The sequence below is a fragment of the Pipistrellus hanaki genome (genome assembly GCF_964339955.1).
Source record: "Pipistrellus hanaki genome assembly, chromosome: 2".
Classification (NCBI taxonomy): domain Eukaryota; kingdom Metazoa; phylum Chordata; class Mammalia; order Chiroptera; family Vespertilionidae; genus Pipistrellus; species Pipistrellus hanaki.
In genome coordinates this window covers 167,388,190-167,412,416 of record NC_140504.1, presented here as the reverse complement: position 1 = coordinate 167,412,416, position 24,227 = coordinate 167,388,190, and the positions used below count along the sequence as shown (strand labels likewise).

The 24,227-nt window shown below is 38.8% G+C and overlaps 1 protein-coding gene across 1 annotated transcript in view; it reads left to right on the top strand.

The window, feature by feature from the left end:
• FAF1 (Fas associated factor 1) overlaps positions 1–24,227 on the top strand; it is a 292,045-nt gene that overhangs the window by 165,060 nt on the left and 102,758 nt on the right. The window contains exon 9 of the mRNA XM_084872908.1: positions 14,502–14,597. Coding sequence (XP_084729034.1) covers positions 14,502–14,597 — 96 coding nt within the window. The remainder of the gene's footprint in view (positions 1–14,501; positions 14,598–24,227) is intronic.

Here is a 24,227-nt window from a genome sequence, read left to right as displayed (position 1 = left end):
GACCATTTAATTTGCTTTTTGAGTTCCCTATCTGGAGAGAGTAATTAACTCAGGATCCACAATTAGCCTCACAGCAGTTCATATTAACCACCCCAGCTATCGCAGGTCTTTCAGAGGTGGCATAATTCTGAGATTATTTTGCATTTGAAACAGAGAGCCTTACAATATGTAGCCTGAAACACATTTAAGAATATGAGGTTTTTCCTTTTCCTCTTTTTGTGCCAATGTCTGCTTTCTCTAATGATAATTTTCTGGTTTGCAAATGGACTAAAAAATATTAGTAGAGAATGCTTCCTTCCTACCTAGTCATCAAGCTGCCTTTATAACTGATTTGCTCAGCTGGAAATTTTGTTACTGAATTAGTTACCTAACACCAAAGAATTAAAATGAATCAAATATTCAAGCTTTCGAGAGAATCGTGAAGAAAACTTGGGCCCACTCATCACCATTGACTCCTAGTAAAATACAATTACCAGCTTTTTCTTGTTTATCTTTTGGTTTTTGGTTTTGTTTTAAAGGAAATGGTCAGTTGCAGAGCGTTCCTACATAATTCAGATATGACAAAGCTCAACCCTGGGAACCTACTCTGTGGTTCTCTGAACATCTTTTATGCAACCTGCTTTTACAGGTTTAAATTACATTCTGTGACACTGTTTTTGTGGTTGAATTAGAAACTTTTTTTTTTTTTTTAAGTTAAACCTGTGATAAGTAATTGTCACAGTTAACGCCCTGGTGCAATGCTAATTTGAAGTGACATGTCCATACTGGCCCTTCGTAACATGAAGAAGCCTAACAGGTGTGAGGGGTGTGGCTTCCCATGGGCTCTGTTGAACTTCTAACCAGAGAAAAATAGCAGAAAAAGTGAAATGAACCTTGAATAAAGCTGTCAGCAGTAATTATCTCAGCAACACTTTGTGCGGAGATAAAATAAGCACTGGTGCTTTTATAACCTGAACGCACTGCACCCAGGACAGATTTTTTACCCATTTAACATAAACTGCTGAGTACCTTTCAAGAGATATTTTCCTAGAGCCTAATTAAATAATAACAATTATCATTAAATATGGATTGTTGGAGGACATGCATTTGTTTTTATTTTAACACATGGTTTCTTTTGTGTGTTTGTTTAAGTAGTTTTGGTAGCAGAAACTCTCCCCCTGCCCCATGCTTCTGGTTTTGATAAGTATTATGGTGTGAAATGTCAATATAGAAAATTACATTATCTTTTGGGAAAGGATAGTTTCACAGTTAGAAAAAAGCTTCAAAGTTTGGCTTTTAGTTACTTTGAGACGTGTTCAGTATATTGGCCTGACCTATATGAAACAGGATAATAACGTATGTTAATGAGATGAATGAACTTCAAGTCCTCATACCACCACCGCTGCCTGCACTCCCTCGGAGCAGTGGTATGCATGCACTATACTTCTTGAGTGGAGTAGGAAGAACCCAGGGAAGATTTGTTAAATCTTTTTCAGTCTGTTCACCCCAAGCACCATTATTGATGTTTTCTGTGAAAGCAGTATTTTTAAAGTATACTTTAGTACACTTATAAAATAATTCAAATGACATAATGACTATGTTTGCCTGGCTTGAATGGAAATATAAAAAAGTTAAAGTGTGATTTTTCCCCCCCTCTCCTCTAACAAATATCCAGGTGTAGAAGCTCTCTGAGCAAAAAGACAGATGAGATTTTGCAACATAAATAACTCTCTTTATTTCTTTCAGCACCTTTCTGTGCCTTAAAATAGAGTATGGTTTCAGATAATCTAATGACATCTAGAGACCAATTTTTATATATTCAATATATATATAAAATTTAACTTTACAGTGTTTCTGCACCCAACAAATCAGAGGCTTAGCAAGCTCACATTTAAAGTGGAAGTGATCTCATTAAAAAAAAAAAAAAAACACAACCAACTAGGAGTCTACATATTTTTCTCCTGACTCTTATTTGCTCTGTGATCTGGGGTGAAAATAAGAACCTCATTTTTCTTTTCTGTGGAATGGGTCCGGGCAGACTATACCAGGTGCATTCTTACTAAGGGGATAACAAGGATTAGATGTAGCACAATAAAATAGAGGTAATATGGTCTACACTGTATTCACAAACCTATAGCTTAGAAAACTATTAACTTCATCAAAGCATTTCTACTTACCACTGGCTGTATCCCCAGCACTCAGCTGAGTTCTTGGCACATAATGGATGCTCAGTGACTATTTAACTAAATGAATGAAAAATAGTACTTTGCACTTTACTTAAAACAAATTTAGTACTACCTGTCTGTTCCCCAGATTTATGTAGCTGAATTTTTACCATCAATCATATATAATTGGTAGTAGAAATTTAGCTATATGTAAAATATATTTCCCATAATCCTCACAATAATCTTATGACTTAGAAACTTTACAGAGGAGGGGATTGAGGCACTGAGAAGACAGGAAACTAAGTCATTAGACTATTAGAATTTTAACCCAGGTCCTTTTTTTAAAATGCAGTGTTTTTGTACTAGCCCAACAATATTTTGTACACACATGGAATCACATCACAGGCAGCATTGATGGGACAAAGTCGGAAAATGGCACCTTACAGCTTTAAGACAGAAAAGAATAATAGTTATTTTGCTTTAATAGTGGTGACAGAAGAGAAGTGAGCTTCCAGGCTGAATAAAAGTGTTTAAACTGGAAGTTCTCAGTAGTAGGCTTAACTAATCCCCCCACTCATTGCAGCAGATAGGAACGCTCCTTCCCTCTTCCCCCAGTAGCCGGTGTTCCTCTCTTTCTTGCTTAAGTAGGAGTCAAATGGGAAACTTGTAGCAAGTTCCACGTTTGGACATCACTTGTAACATATCCTTTAAAAAATTTCAGTTGTAAGCAGGTAGTGAAGGTCAGAGATGGGCTCTTAGAAACACCCAGAGCCAGAATATATCTAAACATACTCTCCTCTGGGTGGCACTTAGAGGAATGTCATACAAGCTCTTGAGAAGAGAAAAGAAACCCCTAAATAAGCGTACTTAATGCATGTTTATTGAATGATTAGTTAAAGGCTCTGAGTAACTATATGGTTAATATTACTTATTCAGCAGCTAGCTCTAAATTATAAAGTAATTACAGGGAAGAAAGACAAGGTCAAGAGAATTCTACATGTTTCAACTTACTTTTCCCCCTCTCACCAGCCTTGTGAGTTAGAAGCGATATATTTAATGTTCTTTTTCCTCTTCTGCCCTCCACCAGAGGGTGCTCATAAGCAATTAAATGACAGAAGTAGAGAAAGGAACTGAGAAACAAGTGCCATTTTAATTCAAAGCATAGATTACTTGCCTCAGTGTAAAATAGTAGACTTTAAAATAGAACTCTTGATTCAACTGAAAATACCTTATTTGATTTAAAGCTGCCTTACAAATAACAACTTATCTGCTTGTCTGAGCTAGTATGTTTATGTAGATGAACCTGACCATTCTTGCTAAATGATTGTGAAAAAGACATGCCAGTGTTAGGGGTTCTAATAAGCAGTGTTAGGGGTTCTAATAGGACTATATTTCTTATATAATTTGATGCTCTTCCAAAGTACCCTGGTATTCTGAAGTACTTGAGAAGCTTTTCTAGTGTGCACACTAGAATAATAAAATCCAAGATTGTTATTTTCTATATAGAATATCCCCAAAAATGTGTGCATATACATTTTGATAACTCAATTGATTTTCTTTTCAGATTTAACTTATTGAAATCAATAATTATTCAAAGTGTATACATTTTTTGGGACATCCTATATATTCAGTTTATAAAAGTACATCTGCTTAGAAATGTTGCTAATTATGGTACAACTAGAGGCCCAGTGCATGAAATTTGTGCATGTGGGGGGTCCCCTCAGCCCAGCCTGCACCCTCTCTAATCCAGGACTCCTCAGGGGATGTCCAACTGCTGATTTAGGCCCAATCTACTACCAGTTTAGGCCCAGTCCCAGGGATCGGGACTAAACTGGCAATTGGACTTCCCTCTCACAATCTAGGAACGCTGGCTCCTAACTGCTCACCTGCCTGCCTGCCTGATCGCCCCTAACTGCCCCCTATTTCCCCGTCAGCCTGATCATCCCTAACCGCCTCTGCCTGCTGGCCTGATCACCCCTAACTGCTCTCCCTGCCAACCTGGTTGCCCCCAACTGCCCCCTTTGCTCTCCCCCCCACCATCCTGGTTTCCCATAACTGCAACCCGCGTGGGCCTGGTTGCCCCCTATTGCCACCCCCATTGGCCTGTTTGCCCCCAACTGCCCCTCCTGCTGGCCTGGTCACTCCACACAGCCTGCTGTTTAGTCGTTTGGTCGTCCCTCATTCACTCCACTGCCAGCCTTGTCGCCCCACTGCCAGCCTTGTCGCCCCACGTAGCCTATAGTTTGGTCTTTACTGTTACTGTGATGACGTCTTGGATAATTTACATATTCCTCTATTATTATTATAGATAGGCAATTCTTTATCTCCCTATGGTGTAATCTGGCTTACAGGCTGGGATGCAATGGAAGATTGAAAAAGAAACTTTGTGTTGAGCAACCTCTTTTTGATAGAAAAACTCAAGGTAATGTTGGACCACTGCAAGAAAGTGTGAAGGTTGGCAATTATAATGTGGAAAAGTAGCACCAGGTGATTCTCCTTGTTTTTAAGAATCCCAGCAGATTAAAAGAAACGGCAACAGAAACAAGTCAGGACAGTTTTTTAAAAATTTATTTTAGAAATTTAAGATTATTAAACCAAGTGAGTAATTTAGTATTTTGCCACAAATTATAACATCTTTAAAGGACATAGTTAAGGTTATTTAGTAGAAAGACCTAGATTCAGAGTTAAGGGAACATGCTTGTGCTGTCATTAAGCAGATGTGTGACTTTGGGCAAACAACTTTACCCCTCTATAATTCAGGTTCTAGGTCTTCTTGTGAGGAGAAACTTCCCTTTATTTGGAATCTGTTGGGGGTGGAAGAGTTACTGGCAGAAGTTTAAGAATAGGCTGCTGGTAAACTTCTCTCTGGGGGTTCTCATTTACCAGCCCGGAATGGAGTAGGGCATGCTTGAGAGGGAGGATAAGCAGAAGTATTTAACTCAGCTATGGCTTCAAGATGTGGGGCCCCCATCAATTGTAGCAGCAATTGATGAATTCTAATAACCTTTCCAACTCTGCTTGCTTCTATGATAGCATTCATATTTGTGAACATAGCAAAAGGCCCCAGAATTTGTTACTTTTGGCATTTATTTCATTAAATATTACCAACTTGCCTTCAATTGAAGACTGTAATACAGTAAGGCCAGGCAGAGGACATATTGTAGTTTTGAGCTATTTACACAGGAGTTTTGAAGATAATTGATCTTGACCTACACGTTTCTTACACTATTTCATTGGTTCTAGATTATTATTAGTCACTTCCTTTTTAGCAGTGTTCGTGGTTTTTGTTTGTTGTTTTGTTTTGTTTTATGAGGTGACTAAACTGCTCTTTAACCCTGCTATAAGAATGTGGCAGTGGGCTAGTCCAGACAAGTGGATGTGCACTTGGTAACTAACATTCTTAATAAGCTTGCTTCAACCTGCCACAGATTACTTTTCTAACATATACATGACTTTTTTTTTTTTTTTTTTTTTTTTTTTTTAAGCTTGGATTGTGAATAAATAAGCTTTTTTTGATTTGCACTCTGGTTGGCAGTAAATGAAACTTCAGCCTCATGACTTTGTTTGTCTTAAAATAACCTTAATCTGTCTAGCTGAGCAGTTAGCATCTGAAAATGTTAAAGAGGTGATCTAGCAGTCATCTTAAGGGCTCCTTACTCATAAAAGACTTTGTGTCAGTCAGACATGTGATGTAGTTGAGAACTTCATGGCCTTTGGAGTAGCCACTTAGCAGTTGATTGATCTTAGACATGTTGTTCTATCTCTCTAAGACTGTTTTGTGATAGATGCAATCATGATTTCTTTAATTGGCAGGATTGTCATGTATGGTAAATATATGGTAAGCACTTCAATCTGTAGTTCCTGGCAAATGGAGTAGCTGTTTTAATTAATCCAAAGAAAGTTATTATTGTTTATCAGACCATAGGACAATATATAGTAGGGCCTTACTAGCTGTTTGATTGGTTGCTTTATAAATGGCTCTGAGCTAAAACTTCCTGAGTTTGAATTTTGGCCAAGTACTCGGTACCTGTGTGACTTTATGCAAGCTTCTTTAAATATATATATTTGTATTGATTTTAGAGAGGGAGGAAGAGATAGAAACATCAGTGATGAGAGAGAATCATTGATTGGCTGCCTCACGCATGCCTCACACCAAGGATCAAGCCCGAACCCAGGTATGTGCCTTGACTGGGGAATTAAACTGTGACTACCTGGTTCATAGGCTGATGCTCAACCACTGAGCAACACTGGCTGGGCTTAAAGAAGCTTCTTAATTTGTGTAAGGCTTAGTATCCTCATCTTTAAAATGGAGATTAATAATATCTATCTGGCAAAGTTATTGTATTATGTGGCATAATGCATTTAAATCACTTCGCATAATACCAATACATATCAAATTCTTAATAATAGCAATTACTAAAATATTTTTTAAACTACTGAATGGTTTCATGGGTATTTGTATACCAGTAATTAGTTCAAAACTTATAAATTATACACTTCAAAATATGTGTAGTCTATTATAAACCAATTATGCCTCATTAAAGCAACATTCAGTGGTTTGTGTGTGTATGTAGTGTAGTGTAGGTGTGTATGTCCATCTATCTTCTTTGTACTGCAATAATTGTGTTTCATGCAGTACATGCTGGTGTCTAGTAACATTCGCAAATCTGGATAGAATTAATTAGCTAGTGTCTTGTCTTCATGACACACTTGAAATGCAGTTTTTGTTTTTTTTACTTTAAATATGTTTTTATTGATTTCAGAGAGAAAGGAAGAAGGAGAGAGAGAGAGAGAAACATCAGTGATGAGAGAGAATCATTGATTGGCTGTCTCCTCCACGCCCCACCCTGGGGATCAAGCCCACAACTTGGACATGTGTTCTGGCCTGGAATCCAACTGTGATCCCCTGGTTCATAGGTTGTTGACTCAACCACTGAGCCACACCAGCTAGGCTGAAACTTTTAAGAATAGTTCTTATGTTAATGTTGTTGTTTTTTAAAACACAAGGAAATTGTGTTTTACAAACTGATTTTTCAAAGATACAAATAATAAAGCTATAATTGCATTACTATGTATGTTATATGCAGGGCAAGGATCCTGCAGGTCAATGAACTGAGTCTTCTTAATGATGCATTAAGATCACTGTCCATTAGAGCTGGAAGGGATCTTAAGAGATCATTAATATGGGTTGCTCACATATTTTACAAAAGCGTATATTAAGGCTTCTAATGACTGGCCCCCTAACTTAGTCTTTTAAATTCTGGTCCAGTTCTCTTAAAATGTCTTCATGTTTGTCATCACGATAAGGAAGAAAGAAGGCTGTAAATATGTATTTGGAAGAAGGTTAAAATTTGATTAAAAAATAAAAAACTCTTTCAGCCCTGGTCAGTGTGGCTCAGTTGGTTGGAGCATCATCCCCATACATCAGAAGACTGCAGATTTGATTTCTGGTCAGGGTACATACCTAGGTTGCTGGTTCGATCCCTAGTCAGGACACATATGAAAGGCAACTGATCTCTGTTTCTCTCTCACATCAATGTTCCTTTCTCTCTCTCTCTTTATCTTTCTTTCTCTCTCTTTCTCTGTCTCTTTGTCTCTCCCTCTCCCTCTCTTTCCTCTTTCCTCTTTCTCTTTTCCTCCCTCCCTCTGTTCATCTCTCCCTCTTCCCCTCTGTCTAAAATTAATAAGCATATCCCCAGTGAGGATTCAAAATTTTTTTTTTCAAAATCTAATTCATATTTTTATTTGCCTTTTTTTTATTGTTGACTCTATTACAGATGTCCCCATTTCCCCCACTTTTCCTTCCTTCACCCTCCCCCCCTCCCTTGCAGGCATTTATCACATTATTATCTGTGTCCATGGGTTATGCATATATGCTAATTCATATTTTTAAAGAAAGCATTAAGAAAGGTCTTATGTTTAACCTGAGGCACAAACTTAAAATAATAATGATACTATCTCAATAACTTGTCAGAGATAGCCCATGATTAATTAAAATAGTTTATAGAAGTTGTCTTATGCACATTGTCCTATATTTCATTTTAATTTGTTTATAAGGAAAACATTGTATTCTTTTTTTAATTATATAAGGGGAAACATTGAGGAGATTCTAAAGCTTCACAAAACAATGTGGTGTGGTTTTTTTTTTGGCATCTCAGTTATTTCAAATTCCCATTGTTTATGAAAATTAGTTTTATCTGCACATATTCCATAGTTCAGTGAATCATAACTGTTTTTGGATTGTGAATTTGAGAAAACAAATCATCAAAAACCTCTAAAGAGCTTTTGTTTATATGGGTTATATCTATTGACATTTGTTATTCAAAATTAACATTGGAAAAAAAAAGTGTTTATTTAAGATAACAGTAAGTAAATCCACTACATATTAATATAAATAGCATTTAAAAATATATATTTTATTGATTTCAGAAAGGAAAGGAAAAGGGGAGAGAGAGAGAGAGAGAGAGAGAGAGAGAGAGAGAGAGAGAGAGAGAGAGAAAACATCAATGACAAGAGAGAATCATGGCTGCCTCCTGCACTTGTGCCCTTTATTGGAATCGAACCCTGGACCCTTCAATCCGCAGGTTGATGCTCTATCTACTAAACCAAACCAGCTAGGGCAATAATATTTTTTTATGGAAAGTAATTTTCCAGAACATAAAAGGAGTGAGTGAGTGATGTTTTACACTTTTACAAATCCCCTTATAAGGTGACCAGACGTCCAACTTTTGGCTGGACAGTTCCGATTTTTAACAATTTGTCTCCTGTCCCCCGGCGTTTTAAAAAAGTCCCGATTTTTGGAAAGATTCTTTTAAATCTTTTGGACTTTTTTAAAACGCCACGGGACACGGGACAAATTGTTAAAAATTGGGACTATCCCACCAAAAGCGGGACGTCTGGTCACCTTACCTTAATATCTTGTTTCATAGAAGACAGATTCTTGTATTTTCTCCATTTAATCTGTTGTGTTATGTTGTTTGGTTGAAATATAGGAAGAAAATCTGATCTCACAGATCTGTACTTGGACTGTAATTCTTTGACTTTCTGTCATCACACTTGTAGAGGTTAGAGATTCAAAATAGGTTCACAAATTCAAAATAAAGTTAAAGCAAGATTATCCTTTGCTTAAATGGTTTTATTGTTGAACTAGAGGCACAGTGCACAGATTTGTGAACCAGTGGGATCCCTCGGCCTGGCCTGTGAGGACTCTCTGACATCCTCCAATGGGTCCCAGATTTCAAGAGGGCAGTTCTCGAGTGATGCACCCAGGATTGGGCTCCCTTCTCTCTGGCTCCATGCATGTCACCCAAGAACTACAGCAGCTAAGTCACTGCAGCTCAGCAGCTCTTGCGTTGAGCATCTGCCCTTTGGTGGTCAGTGCACGTCATAGCTACTGGTTGGAGCGTCTGCCTTCTTGTGGTCATTGGACGTCATAGCTACTGGTTGGACGGTCACATAGGCTTTTACATATATAGAAGGTGTTGGAGACCAAGATCTATTAGTGAAATTTTAGCTGTGAAAATTCTACTTTTTTCTCAACTTCTCCTTATTCCTAAGCATCCAGAAGATTATACTCCCAAATGTGCATCATTTATTTAAGGGTGTAGAATTAAATAATAAAAGAATCTTCCTTTAACTTTATTTTTAATTTGTGAACCTGTTTTGAATCTCTAATCTCTACATGTGTGATGACAGAAAATCCAAGAATTATAATCCACATGGCCCGAAAATAGATTTTGAAAATGAGTCATAGTCTTCCATTGTATTGTTTAAAACAATCTTGTGCTTGAAAGATTATTATAATGTATAAGTTAATTAACTAATATAAAGAATGCAAATCTAAAATTTTAAAGATGGCCCTCTTCAACTATAAAGTCAAACAAACCTACAACCCTAATATTTTTTCTTCAGTGTATGTATAATAAATACCCCAATTATAACAATATTTATCTCTTACAATTACATAACCATTTGATTTCATAAACATTATCTCATTGGATCTTCTCTGAATACTAGCTCTGTGACTAGAACAGATTGTATTACTATATTTTGTAAATTAAGGACAGGTTGAAATACATCATTTTCTAAGAAAACTGAAGTATAGAAATGTCAAGTGATTTTGCCCATAGTTATTGGACATTTGAAAGATTTAGCGAGCCTGGAACCTCACTGTTCTCACTTCACTCACATCTTTTATGTAAATTGAGGTGATGAGTCCCAGTAAACATTTATCTTAGCCCAAACTTCTTGAAATCATTCTTTGAGTTACTCTTGTTCCTCTAAGGGTTCCACAGCCCTACAGAGATTGCCTGGTGGAGATAAAACCCCATCTTTACTCACTTGTATTCCTTTTTCTATACCTGTTCCTTTGTGTATCTCTTGTCTTCCCAACTAATATATATGTTCCATTGGGACAGATACTGTGCCTTATAGTTAATCAATACTGGGTATATAGTCATTCAGAAATTCTTGACCTTTTAATTTCCTTAGTGCATTGTGATTAGTAGGACCTGAAATAGCGATGCAGAGTTTCACTTGGTTAGCTGTAGACCAAGGAGAAAGTGCTAGCCACTCTCCTCAGGAATGATGAATAGCTATTGAGATGGTTAATGTTTTTATTTTATTTTAATTTTTTTTACAATCCTATTTAATAAAAGCTTTAATATGCAAATTGTTGTACTGGAAGTTCTACTGCTTGCTATGATGTGCGCTGACCACGAGGGGTGGCACGAAATATGGCAGGTGTTGGTGGTGCTGGCAGTGAAAGGCACTTCCGGCCCTGATGGGCCCTGATGAGAGCAGGACCACAGTGGGATGGTGGAGCAGGTGAGAAGGCAGCGCCAGACCAAAGCAAGTGCAAGCAGGGGCCCGATTGTCCCGCAGTCCGACCAGCTGCAGTGGCGAGGGGTGGGGCTGCCACCCAGCTCCCAGGCACTGAGGGAGAACAGTGGTGGCAGCAGGAGATGGGGTGGACGGTCACTTAGGCTTTTATATATATATAGAAGGTGTTGGAGTTTGTTTGTTGGAGGGAGCAAGGCAGGGGTCCCAGCCCTGATCAGCTGCCTAGTAGGCGGGATGGTGGAACAGATAAGGGGGCAGTGCCAGGCCACAGCGGGGTGCCAGGTGGGGCTACAGGGCTGAGAGGATGGGGGAACGAGTTGGAGGCCCAATCCCTGCAGGCCACCCTGAGGGACCTCACCTATGCATGAATTCATGCACTGGGCCTCTAGTATACAAAATAAATCTTTTACCAGCATTAATATTTCAAGAAAATTATTTTAAATATAATAATATTGCATGCAATAAAAATCAACATTTTAAGAAAAAATATTTTAAATATATTACCAAAATTGTACTAACATAGTATAATATCACAAGAGTTATAGGAAATACTAAAAAATCTGCAAATAACAGGATTACTTCTATTCTAAAACTAGAGGCCCGGTGCATGACATTCATGCACTGGGGTGGGGGTGACCATCAGCCTGGCCTGCACCCTCTAGAATTTCACAACCCCTCGGGGGATGTCTGCCTCCAGGGAGTGGGCCCAAGCCAGCAGTCAGACATCCCCGAGCAGTCCTTAGCACTGCCACAGAGTTGGGAGAGGCTCCCACCACCACTACTGTGCCGGCTAGCCATAAGCCCACGGGGCAGCTCCTGCATTGAGTGACTGCTCCTGGTGGTCAGTGTGCATCATAGCAACTGGTCGTTCTACTATTTGGTCGATTTGCACATAGGTTTTTATTATATAGGATATTTTTCCTCCTGGCTCTATTTTTGTTCATTAGTTTATGTTGTTCATTCCACAAATGACTGAGATCATGTACCCTGTTTCCCCGAAAATAAGACAGTGTCTTATATTAATTTTTTCTCCCAAAGTTGCGCTAGGTCTTATTTTCAGGGGATGTCTTATCTTTCCATGTGCTAGGTCTTATTTTCGGAGGATGTCTTATTTTCAGGGAAACACGGTACTATTTATCTTTCTCTGACTGGCTTACTTCACTTAGCATAATCCTCTCTAGGTGCATCCATGCTGTTGCAAATGGTAAGCGTTCCTTCTTTTTTACAGAAGCATAGTATTCCATTGTGTAGATGTACCATGGGTTTTTATTCCACTCATCTGCTTATTGATTCTGAGGCTGTTTCCAAATCTTAGCTATTGTAAATTGTGCTGCTATGAACATAGGGGTGCATATATCTTTTCTGATTGGTGTTTCTGATTTCTTGGCATATATTCCTAGAAGTGGAATTACTGGGTCAAATGGGAGTTCCATTTTTAATTTTTTAAGGAATGAGATGGTTAATGTAGATAACTGTAGAGACAAGCCCATTTAGGAGCCACCATTTATAGAACCATGTACTTTTAAAGAGCATTTCCTCCTGCGATTGGGCTGAATGCAAAGATAGGCTAGTCACAGTGGGAAGTTAATCACCATTTCCTTCTCCAGGTCCTAAAAATAACGACCATTGGAAAGATAACAGCTCTTCTGCCTATGTCACTATACACTGAGTGGCCAGATTATTATGATCTCGGTGCATGAAGTCATGCATGGGTGTGATCTGGCCAGCCTGGCCAGTGGGTGGGAAGATGGGCGGTTGGCCAGCCTGCCTACTGGTCGAACTCCTGGTCGAGGGGACAATTTACATATTAGCCTTATATTATATAGGCTATATGCTGAGTGGCCAGATTATTATGCGTTTAGAGATCAGAATAATTTGGCCACTCAGTGTAGTTTCAAAGCCAACTTTTACTTACCTCATTACACTTAACCCTTTCCAAAGTCCTTTGAGATAGTCAGGGCAGGGATTGCTCACCTCCGTTAGTAAATGAGGAAACTCTGGCTTAGAATAGAGAAGTGACTTTCCCAAGATCAGGAGTCTAAGTAGTACTTGAATAGAGATTTTCTGGTACTTGGTCCAAGTCTCTTTACACTATATTGCTTCTGATTGTCAGGGAAGTTTGCCATCATCATTATTTGATCACCAGAGGATTTCATGGTAGGGGTGGAGGACTCTTTTCAAATGAAAAATATTGTGAAGGTAATGTGGCTTGAAATTTAACCTGTGCTTCTTGACCATCTTAGCTTTGATTTTATTCTGAAATGAAACAAATTGAGCTAATTATGACAGTTATGTTGATGAATATGATTGAATAGAAAGGACAAAAATCAATGCATTTTTCCATTAAAAAAAAAATCAATCAGGTTGGCCAGTGTGGCTTAGTGGTTAAGCATTGACCTATGAACCAGGAGGTCATGGTTTGATTCCTGGTCAGGGCACATGCATGGGTTGTGGGCTTGATTCCCAAGAGGGGGTGTGCGGGAGGCAGCTGAAAGATGATTTTCTCTCACCATTGCTGTTTCTATCTCTCCCTTTCCCTTCCTGTCTGAAATCAATTTTAAAACATTGTTTTAAAAAAAATCAATCAGGTCTTCTAGAATTTTTAAAGTAGAATTCCAGAACATCTAGATGCAAGGACAAACAAGACCTCTAACCAGATGAATTTACAGATATTTGGGTTTTCTTGGTTTAATCCACACCTTCTCAAAAGTTACTGATGGATGTTTTTAGTATGCTTATTGGATATTTTTTTTTTATTTCTAATAATAATAAGAGAAACTTCACCTTATATAATTGCTACATTAAATACACATGTTTCTTTTCATGAAAAACACCTCTGTTGGCTATTTAATGTTTTAATTCTTCTGTGTAGACAGCAGTAACATGCACTTATATTTCCTCATATTTGCCTAAATTTAATCTAAACTTCAAAATAGTTATTTAATATGTGACCAACTGTGAACTTCAATAGAAGTAAATATATATTACTTTGGGCTAAACTAGGCAAATTCTTTGGGTAGTGTTTTAAATCACAATGGTAATAAGAACAGTAAACGGAACATGTGCTAGGTGCTTTACATACATTATAGATTCATAAGCTGTAATAATGATCTAAAATTGTGAATTAATAATGATTAAAGCACAAACAACATAGTTGTGATGTGTGGAAACCTTTTTTAAAAAAATCCATCACTAACCTCCAAAAAAGATTTATAGAGTACCTCTCTCAGAATTAGGAAACTGATATATTATTCTGCTAATTAGAAAGGTAACAGACATGTTGGGGGGGGCGGGGGGGAGTGATATGTATATTTTAGGCTTGTTACAGTTTCCTGGAGCCCAAGTCTATTGTCTAATGAATAGTAAATAGCCTCAACTATTGTAACATTAGTATACGGAAACATTTCTAATGTAACTTCAGAAATATAATAATAAAAAAAAGTATCCCAGAAGTAAATACCTTTTGTAAAACATGGCCACATTTTGTTTACAAATGATGGCTTCTACTTTTTGCAGATGTGTCTTGCTGAATCGGGGCTCTCTTATCCCTGCCATCGACTGACAGTGGGAAGGAAATCTTCACCTACACAGACCCGGGAGCAGTCCGAGGAGGTAAGCCTGTTAGCCAGCTTTTCAGTGAACATAAGGCCTATCCACACACCTGCCCACTTCCTATTCTTTTTTATCTGCCACAGCAATGAATAGATAAAGTTAATGTAGCGTGAATAAAGTCTCAGTAAATCCCCCCGCCATAAACTCTTTAAAGCAGAAACTTTCCATGCAAGGTTATGGCTAATGTGGTCTTTCTTGTTCTTTAAGTTTCATGTTTCAGCAGACAGAATTTGGGTGGATTGGTTAAAATGATTTTTATGTAGAACTGTCAGGTTAACAGGCATTTTCTTTGCTGCTATTTATTAGGATTGAGTACATTTATTAGGATTGATTCTGAAGGTTCTTTAACTCATTCAGTTGGTGCACCTTCTGTGAGCCAGGCATTGTGCAAAGATGAATAACAATGTACCTATACCAAGATGCTCAGAGTCAAAGGTGATATATTAGTAAACTAATAATAATGACATCCTATATAATAAAGAGGTAATATGAAATTGACCGTCACTCCAACACATAACAGGGCTGCCCCCATGTGCACACAAGATGGCTGCCACAAGATGGCCAGCAGGGGAGGGCATTTGGGAGGGGCCTGGCCTGCAAGGGAGGGCAGTTGGGGGCGATCAGGCTGGCAGGGTAGGACAGTTAGGAGTGACAGGGCCGGCAGAGGAGGGCAGTTGGGAGTAATTAGGCCAGCAGCGGGGAGCAGTTATGGGTGACCAGGCTGGCAGGGGAAGGCAGTGGGGGGTGGGAACCAGGCCTATGGGGGAGGGCAGTTGGGGGGAACCAGGCCTGCAAGGGAGGGCAGTTGAAGGTGGGGACAGGCTTGCAGGGGACGCAGTTGGGAGGGACAAGGTCTGCAGGGGAGGAAAGTTGGGGGAAAGGGGGACACCAAGCCAGCAGGGGAGGGCAATTAGGGGTGATCAGGTTGGCAGAGGAGGGCAGTTAGGGGCAACCAGGCTGGTGAAGGAAGTTAGGGGTGACCAGGCCAGCAGGGGAGGGCAGTTAGGGGCAAGCAGGCCTGTAGGGGAAGGCGTTTGGGGGCAACAAAGCCAGCAAGGGAGGGCAGTTGGAGGCGATCAGGCTTGCAGGGGAGGACAGCTAGGGGTGACCAGGACAACAGAGGAGAGTAGCTAGGGGCAATCGGGCTGGCACGGAAGTGGTTAGGGGGTGATTAGGCTGGCAGGCATAAGCGGTTAGGGGCAATCAGGAGGGCAGTCAGGCGAGTAATTGTCAGCCAGCAGTCCCGGATTGTGAGAGGAATGTCCGACTTACCTAGTTGGATCGGGCCTAAATGGGCAGTTGGACATCCCTTGAGGGGTCCCAGATTGGAGAGGGTGCAGGCTGGGCTGAGGGACATATCCCCTTCTTCCCCATGCACGAATTTCGTGTGCTGGACCTCTAGTATTACAATAAATACAGTGAGCCGAAACCAGTTTGGCTCAGTGGATAGAGCATCAGTCTGTGGACTAAAAGGTCCCAGGTTTGATTCCGGTCAAGGGCATGTACATTGGTTGCAGGTACATCCCCAGTAGGGGGTGTGCAGGAGGCAGCTGGTCGATGTTTCTCTCTCATCGATGTTTCTAGCTCTCTATCCCTCTTCCTTCCTCTCTGTGAAAAATCAATAAAATATATATTATTTTTAAAAAAAAACACACACACAATAAATGCAGTGAGAACAATCAGTGTACATAGGTGCTATGGAAACAAAGTAGAGGGCCAGATAAGATTGAAGATGTTTATGTGTGTGTGTCTTTGTGGGGCTGAGTGATATTAAAAGGCAGTACCTTTTCCATGGCTACAAATAACACTCTGTCCAACTATGACTTTGGTTATAAGGCAATGGGAAAATGGGCCTGAACATTATAGCTTATCAGTTTAAGGAGTATTTATTGAGCTCCTGTTATGTTCTAGGAAATATCATTACCATGATTTAAAAAATGTACATCACAGAGGTCATAACTAAATAGCACAGAAAAAGTTTGTTTATACCTATCTGTTTTAGGCTAAAGCCTGAAAGTATTTGAAAAGTTTAGGCTAGTTCAATAAAATTATTTTGCACTTACTTTCTATATAAAAAATGGCTGCAAATTTTTATTTAAACTGACTATATGATTTTTAACATTTCAGAAATCCACATAGAAATAAGGTTTTCCTCTTGCTATAAATACTACTATACTGTTTTCTTGAGCCTCAAAAAATGTTCATTTCCTTTATAGAATCCACATCCTTTTTTTTTTAGCATTTCATTTCACTAATTCTCATGAAAGAAAAAATGATAATGAATTTCATGTTTGGCAGAAATAATTTATTGAAATATTTGTTTTTAATATTTCTGAATATATTTTAAATGACTAAAGTAGATATGTTTCAACTCTTTAATGGATAAATCCACTAACATTAAAAAGTGACCAACAAGAGATCCAAGATGGCTGCACCCAGGTGAACACCTAGCCGCAGCCGCACACAGCAATTTCAATAAAATACAACTAAAATATAAAATGGACATTGCCCAGAACTACAGGAAGGTTGACTCACTGGAAATTTTACAGCGAGAAGCAAGGAGAAAACCAGAAGGAGGCTTGGAGGAGCTGGAAAAGTCCAAGGTACGGAGACGCGGCGCGCGGAAAGGATGGAGCCAGAGAAGAGGGGGAGGCGGAGTGCCTGGCGAGCGTTCCCTAGCGGAAAGGAGATAAAACTCTGACTGTGCTGGGCCCCCGACTGCTCTGAACCCCAGTTCTAGCCCAGACCCCGGGGACCCAGGCTCATCCATAGGGAGCCGGGCTGTAAGGCGGGACCCTGGGGAAGCCGAGAAAGGAGGTCCCGGAGGTGCACACACTGCGCGCAGAGAAGGGACGGTCGGCTGTGCTGCGGGATTGCCCTGGCCGGAAGGAGACTGGGGCTCCAGACTGCTCTGAACGCCACCTCCAACTCCACTTCCAACTGAACTGAACCCCAATACCAGGCTCATTGGGGGAGAGCATAGACTGTTTGGCAGCAGGCGAAAATCAAGGGCACCTTTCTCTCAGAGGCGCCGGCAGCAAGCACTGAAGGACCCGCATAGGATGGGGCTGACGGAAGTCAAAGCTGCAGGCTCCACCCTGAAACCCCGTCCCATCTGTAACTGCGAAATGCGACAACAAAATAGATCACAAACGAAAGAAATGGAGGACAAAAAGCGTCTGGATATAGAGTTCAAATCTACGCTTATAAGGTTTTTCAAGAATTTCTTAGAAAAGATGGATAAGACCTATGAGGATATGAAAAGAGATCAACTAGAATTAATAAGGAGTCAACAAGAAATGATAAAGGATCAAGAAGAAATGATGAGGGATCAACAAGAAATAAAGAATACATTGTTTGAAATAAAAAATATTATACAGAGTCCTAAAAACAGAATAGAAGATTGCAAGAATCAAGTCAAAGATTTGGAACATAAAGAGCCAGAAGACACTCCTCCACAGAAGCTAGAAGGCAAGAGAATACAGAAAATTGAAAATAATGTAAGAAACCTCTGGGCAACTTCAAGCGGACCAACATCAGAATTATGGGGGTCCCAGAAGATGAGAGAGAGCAAGATATCGAAAACATACTGAAAGAATAGTGACAGAAAACTTCCCCCACCTGGTGAAAGAATTAGACTTACAAGTCCAGGAAGCACACAGAACTCCAAACAAAAGGAATCCAAAGAGGACCACACCAAGACACCTCATAATTAAAATTCCAAGAGCAAAAGACAAAGAGAGAATATTAAAAGAAGCAAGAGCAAAGAAGGTAGTTACCTATAAAGGAGCACCTATATGATTGTCAGCTGACTTCTCAACAGAAACCATGCAGGCCAGAAGGGAATGGCAAGAAATATTCAAGGTGATGTAAGAACCTACAGCCAAAGATAATCTATCCAGCAAAGCTATCACTCAGAATCGAAGGTCAGATAAAGAGCTTCACTAATAAAAAAAAAAGCTAAAGGAGTTCATCACCACCAAACCAGAATTATATGAATTGCTGAAGGGGATTCTTTCAGAAGAGAAAGTAAACAAAGATAAAAATTATGAACAACAAATACGTAACTATCAACAAGTGAATCTAAAAACCAAGGAAATTAAAAAAAAAAATCTGATGAACAATAGTAACTGTTGAATATAATAGAATCAGAGGTATGGAAGGGGAGTGAACTGATGATTCTTGGGGGAAAGGGGAGAGGGGGACGTGGGAAGAGACTGAACATAAACTGTGCACCTATGGATGAGGACAATGGGGAGTGGGGAAAGGGCAGAGGGTGGGGTGGGAACCTGGTGGAGGAGAGCAATGGGGGGGAAAAAAGGAACATTTGTAATAATATGAACAATAAAAACTTATAAAAAAAAAAAGTGACCAACAAGCTACATCCAAAATTCTTAATTGTTACAGTATCTGAGAGGGGACAGATACCTATTTCACTTCATTTTATTTCTTCTCGTACCCATGCCATTATGTGTGAGAAGTCAGTATCACAGAGTGAGGAGTGGTGTTTGTGAAACTGACATACTTTTTAGATTAATTAGAAAAGGGAGAGTAGGCTTAGGAAGCTTTGCCAAACTAAAGTAGTCACATCCTTGGGAATATCTTAAAATCTGATTGTCTGAGATGAATCCATTATTCTTCCCTAGCTAACTATAAATACTACCGTGTTTCCCCGAAAATAAGACATCCTCTGAAAATAAGACCTACTTACAGGTTTCCTTCTGAGTGAAATATAAGGTTGGGTTGTTATGATGATGTTACAGAAGCTGATGACATGATTGTCATTGAATAAATGAGTAAATTCTTGATACTGTAGGTTTCACAGTTTGTCTGGTTTGTGTTGACAACTACTGTACTACCGTACCATATACAGGTAATAAATTTCCTTTATTTTCATTTAACAATAAATGTATACCGTATTCTTCTTCATGGAAAAATAAGACATCCCCTTAAAATAAGACCTAGCGCATCTTTGGGAGCAAAAATTAATATAAGACACTGTCTTATTTTCGGGGAAACAGGGTACCTCCTCCAGGGAGCTGGTGAGAAATGGAAAGAAGCTGTGGTTTTTATGTTGTCATAGAGTTATAAAAACAAAGGGATTTTTAATTCAGTGTTTACTCTTCCATCCATTCATCCCTCATTCATTTAAACATCACTTAATGTCTTCTAGGTTCTAGACGTTAGGACCACAGTTCGTATGCTGAAAGAGTTCACTCAAAGTATCCCCTCAAAATATACCTTTGTTTTACCTTTAATTATAGGGTTCTGTCTTCATGAGGCACCAGTTCCATTGTTGAGCAGCTGTCTGTTGATAGTTTTCTTATATTAAACTGAAACCCATGTCTTGGTAGCTTCCACCCAGTAGTTTTACTTATTTTTTCTGGTTTTTAACTCTTCTTCTATATGACTTAACATATTTCAAGACAATTTTGCTATTAGTAAGTCTTAAGTTAGGAAGGAGATATTTTAGATAAGTAGTTAAATTTAAATTTAATTTTTGAATTCATGGATTGCTATTATAAATTTTAATGGCAATCCATAAATTGGGAAAATTTTATCATAAATTGGGAAAATTTTATTCCTTATATTCTCCTTTTGGACCTGCAAATACATTTTATATATGACTAGAGGCTCACTGCAGGAAGATTCCTGCAACAGGGCTTCCTGCTGGGGTCGCTGCCCCGCCTGCCTCCCTTCTTTCTCCCCCCAAGCACGCACTTCTCCACAGCTTCACTCCCTTCTGCAGCGCTTGGCTTCTTTCTATGCTGTCTTCAGCCTTTGCTGTGGTCTGGATATGCAAATTGGCCACCATCTTGGTTGGATTGATTTGCATACTTGCCCTGATTGGCTGGTGGGGGTAGAGAAGGTATAATCAATTTGCATGTTTCTCTTTCATTAGGTAGGATAGTTCCACATTTTTCTCTCCTTCCCACCTACTAATTGCTCTTGATTCCCCTTTAAATGATTTTTCCATATCTTTGGGTGCCTAGGTAGGTACCTATCACTCCTCTTCCCAAATCCTTGGGTGGGACAGTATAGGGATCCCTTGGACCAATCTCCTTGGGGAATTGTCCATTCTTCAGTGGACAGTATAGGAGTAGCTCAAGAATAATAAAAACCAAGTTCTAAATATAGTTAATGTTAAAACCATTATTTTATAACTTCTTGTCATAATACAATAGTTATCTCTTTCTTAATTACAATCCTATTGAACCTGTTTACAGTTATTGTCCATTGAAATTTTCTCAGACCTTGCTTCTAAGATTCTTTCAATTGACTTTTCTTATTTTTGACAGCTTATCGACTTTTCTTATTTTTGACAGCTTATCTATCTATTCTTTTACTGTTTCTCTTCCTTCACCAATTGAAATATTTATATATTCTATAAACTCTTATCTTTTTCACTCTTATTTCTTTATTTTTTTAACTGATTGATCTTATTCATTTTCATAATCTCAACTGTTATTTATATACTGATGGCTTCCAAATTTAAATCTTTTCTGAGCCTCTCTCCTGAGCTGGTCAGATTTTTTTTTCCCCCAGCTGCAAACTAGATGTTTTTACCTAGATGTCCTACAGCTTCCTCAAATTCTGAGAACTGGTCTCAGCATACTCCCTCCCAGGACCTAACCATCTCTAACCACTAAGTTACCCAAATCTTGGTGTCATATTCACCTCTTTCTTTCTTTCTTTCTTTCTTTCTTTCTTTAAATCCTTATTTTTTTTCTTGATCCTTAAGTCTAGCTGGTCAACATTTCCTGTCAGTTCTGCTGAAATATATTATTTTAAGTCCCCTTCATTCAGTTCCTACTGCTATGGCTCAAATATAGGTTCTTAAGTTCTCTCACTTGCAACTCTGATATAAGTCACCTTTCTCATGTCCTCAAGTCTAATCTACCATATGCTACCATACCACCCCAAACACACAAACACACACAGCCATCAGTTATTCCCTCGAACAGTTGCTGCCTAAAAACCTTTAGTACTTTCCCTATCGCCATCCGAGTAAAGTCCTTAGTGTGCTGATTTTAGGACTGCATCTAGACCCATCAAACCTTTTGTCCTATCTGCCAGTCCACATTCCTCTTCCATGCATAGAGCTAATGATTCCATTTGCTTTGCTGGGTTCTTTATTGATTTTTTGAAATATTCAGTTTCTTGCTTGAGTTTTTTGTCTGCTTAGACTACAACTCCCTCCCCATCAAATTTCCATTACTCACGCTCCACAATATTGGTATCTTTTCTTAAGGCAAGGGTTAAATAGTAGCACTTATTACACAATCTTCCTCACCGGTCCTAAAGTAACTAATCACTGTCTTCTTTATTTTCCAATAGCCTTTGCTTAATCTTTTGTTATATCTCTGATCACACTGAAAAAGACATTTGCAACTAAATATGCCTTCCTTTAGAATAGGAGTTTCTTGAAGGCTGGAACTATGTTTTATCTCTATTTCCTAAACTTTTTAACTTGGTGTTTTGATATAAGTACAATAGTTGGTGAAAGGAATATCTGCTTCAGTTTTAAGCTTGCCTCAGTGCCAAGTATATATGAGTCCTACATTTTTATCTCAAACAGTTTGGTGGTTATCTCCTCTAGGAAGTTTGCCCTAATCCCTCCAGTGCATTAAATGCTGTCCTCTGAACTTATCTGTCTTAATATCAATACTTATCACTAGGTATTATAATTATCTTTATATTTTATATAGTATTCCTTGAGAGACCATAATCTTTTGATATATCTTTCACATGGGTCCAAGCAGTGTAGCACTTAGTAGGGGCTTATAAATACTTGTTAAATGAAAAAAGGAATAAATTAATAAATAGCTAAATAGAATCACATTTTTTAAAGCTATTTTTAAAATTCTGAATAAATAGCTTATTTGTATTTAAAGAATTTTAGGGCAGCCATCACTGAACCAAGAGATTATTATTTGCATCAGCAAACATTAATGATAAAAAGGTTGTTTATCTCATTTTTTAGAAGAAGCTTTTCCTAACCTGTTAGATGGCTGATAAGAAAATGTAAGGAGATTGGGAGTTCCTTATACATAATTAAGTAGCTCATTCTTGCAGATACTTCAATAATTCATATTTGAAATATACTTTTTCAACAAAATCGGCTTTTAGATACCTCCCTTTGAAGATGTTATCGTTGTAGGATTTCATTTTCTTGGGCTCTTCAGAGATTTGGGAATGCTATACTTTATGAAGACAAAATGAATAATGGGTTACATAGGCACAAAATTAAAATCACCATCCTAGTATGAGGTTAAGTACTATTGCTATGGAAAGGGACTGCTATTTGATTGAAAACTGAAATCAGAGAAAGAGGATAGATAGGGGGACTAAAGTAAAGGGGGTGAGAAATAAAGATGATACATAGAATAATCCCTTTCTTTTCATCTGTGTTCTCCAACCCTCCTATTTAACCTGATGCCTCTTAAAGAAGGGGTGAATACTAGGCAAGACTAATAGAAGGCTAAGATGATAGCTTAGCTAATAAGAATTTGAGGAAGTTTGTCATACTGGCCTTTTGTTTATTTCCTCTTGCCTGTGAGCCTGGGTGAGCATCCTAAAGGAACATGTAGTGTATCTTTAAGGGTTTGAGCCTTTACCTGTTTAAGACTGAGCCTCGAAGTTCAAGGGAACTTCATACTCCAGATATTTGCCTGCCTGAAATACAGAGGGAATTCAAGCACAGTTGTGGTCTTAGTAAATGTGTTATTTTGTGGAGGAGGCTCCCTCACTGCCTTGAAATGAGGAGGGTTTTTAAATATTTAAGCCGTTGAACTGTTAAAATCAGGAAGAGGTCTTAGCTCTACAAAGCAAAACACTAAAGTAGGATTATGATCACAAATATAACCAAGGCTTCTGTGAGAAATAATGATAGTCAGGATAGCAGATAGACTGCTTAGGGCCAGGACCTATCATTTTTACTTATCCAATAAGTATATGTTCATTACCTTCTCTATTCAAACCATTGAGAAGCCTGTCTTTAAAATAAGAGGGAAAGTCTCACAATTCTGGGCATTAATGCTTGGTTATTCCCAAGGAAGAAATGCTAAACCCACTGAGTCAAATGGGGTAAATATTTTGGCTTCCTCATTTGGAGCTGTTAGACTCACTGGGCCATTGGTCGGCAAACTGAGGCTCACGAGCCACATGCGGTTCTTTGGCCCCTTGAGTGTGGCTTTTCCACAAAATACTACGTGCTGGCACGCATGGATAGTGCGATTGAAACTTCGTGGCCCATGCACAGAAGTCAGTTTTTGGCTCTCAAAAGAAATTTCAATTGTTGTACTGTTGATATTTGGCTCTGTTGACTAATGAGTTTGCCGACCACTGCCCTAGGCCAGTGGTTTTTAAAATTGTCCCATAGTGTCCTGAGAGCCATTGGAGGTAACCCAGCTGTCAAAGGGATATGAGGAGGAAGAAGCCAAACGCCAAGACCATTAGGCTCCCTAATGCCCTCTCCCTGCATCAGTCAGAGTGGCCTTTTCAAATATTATATGCATTGTAATTTTGCATAATGTTTTGCTTGGGGCTGGAGGAAGGAGGTAACCCTGTGAAAAGAAACTTGAAAATCACTGATGAGAGATCTTTAAAATCCCTTCTAGCTTTAACATC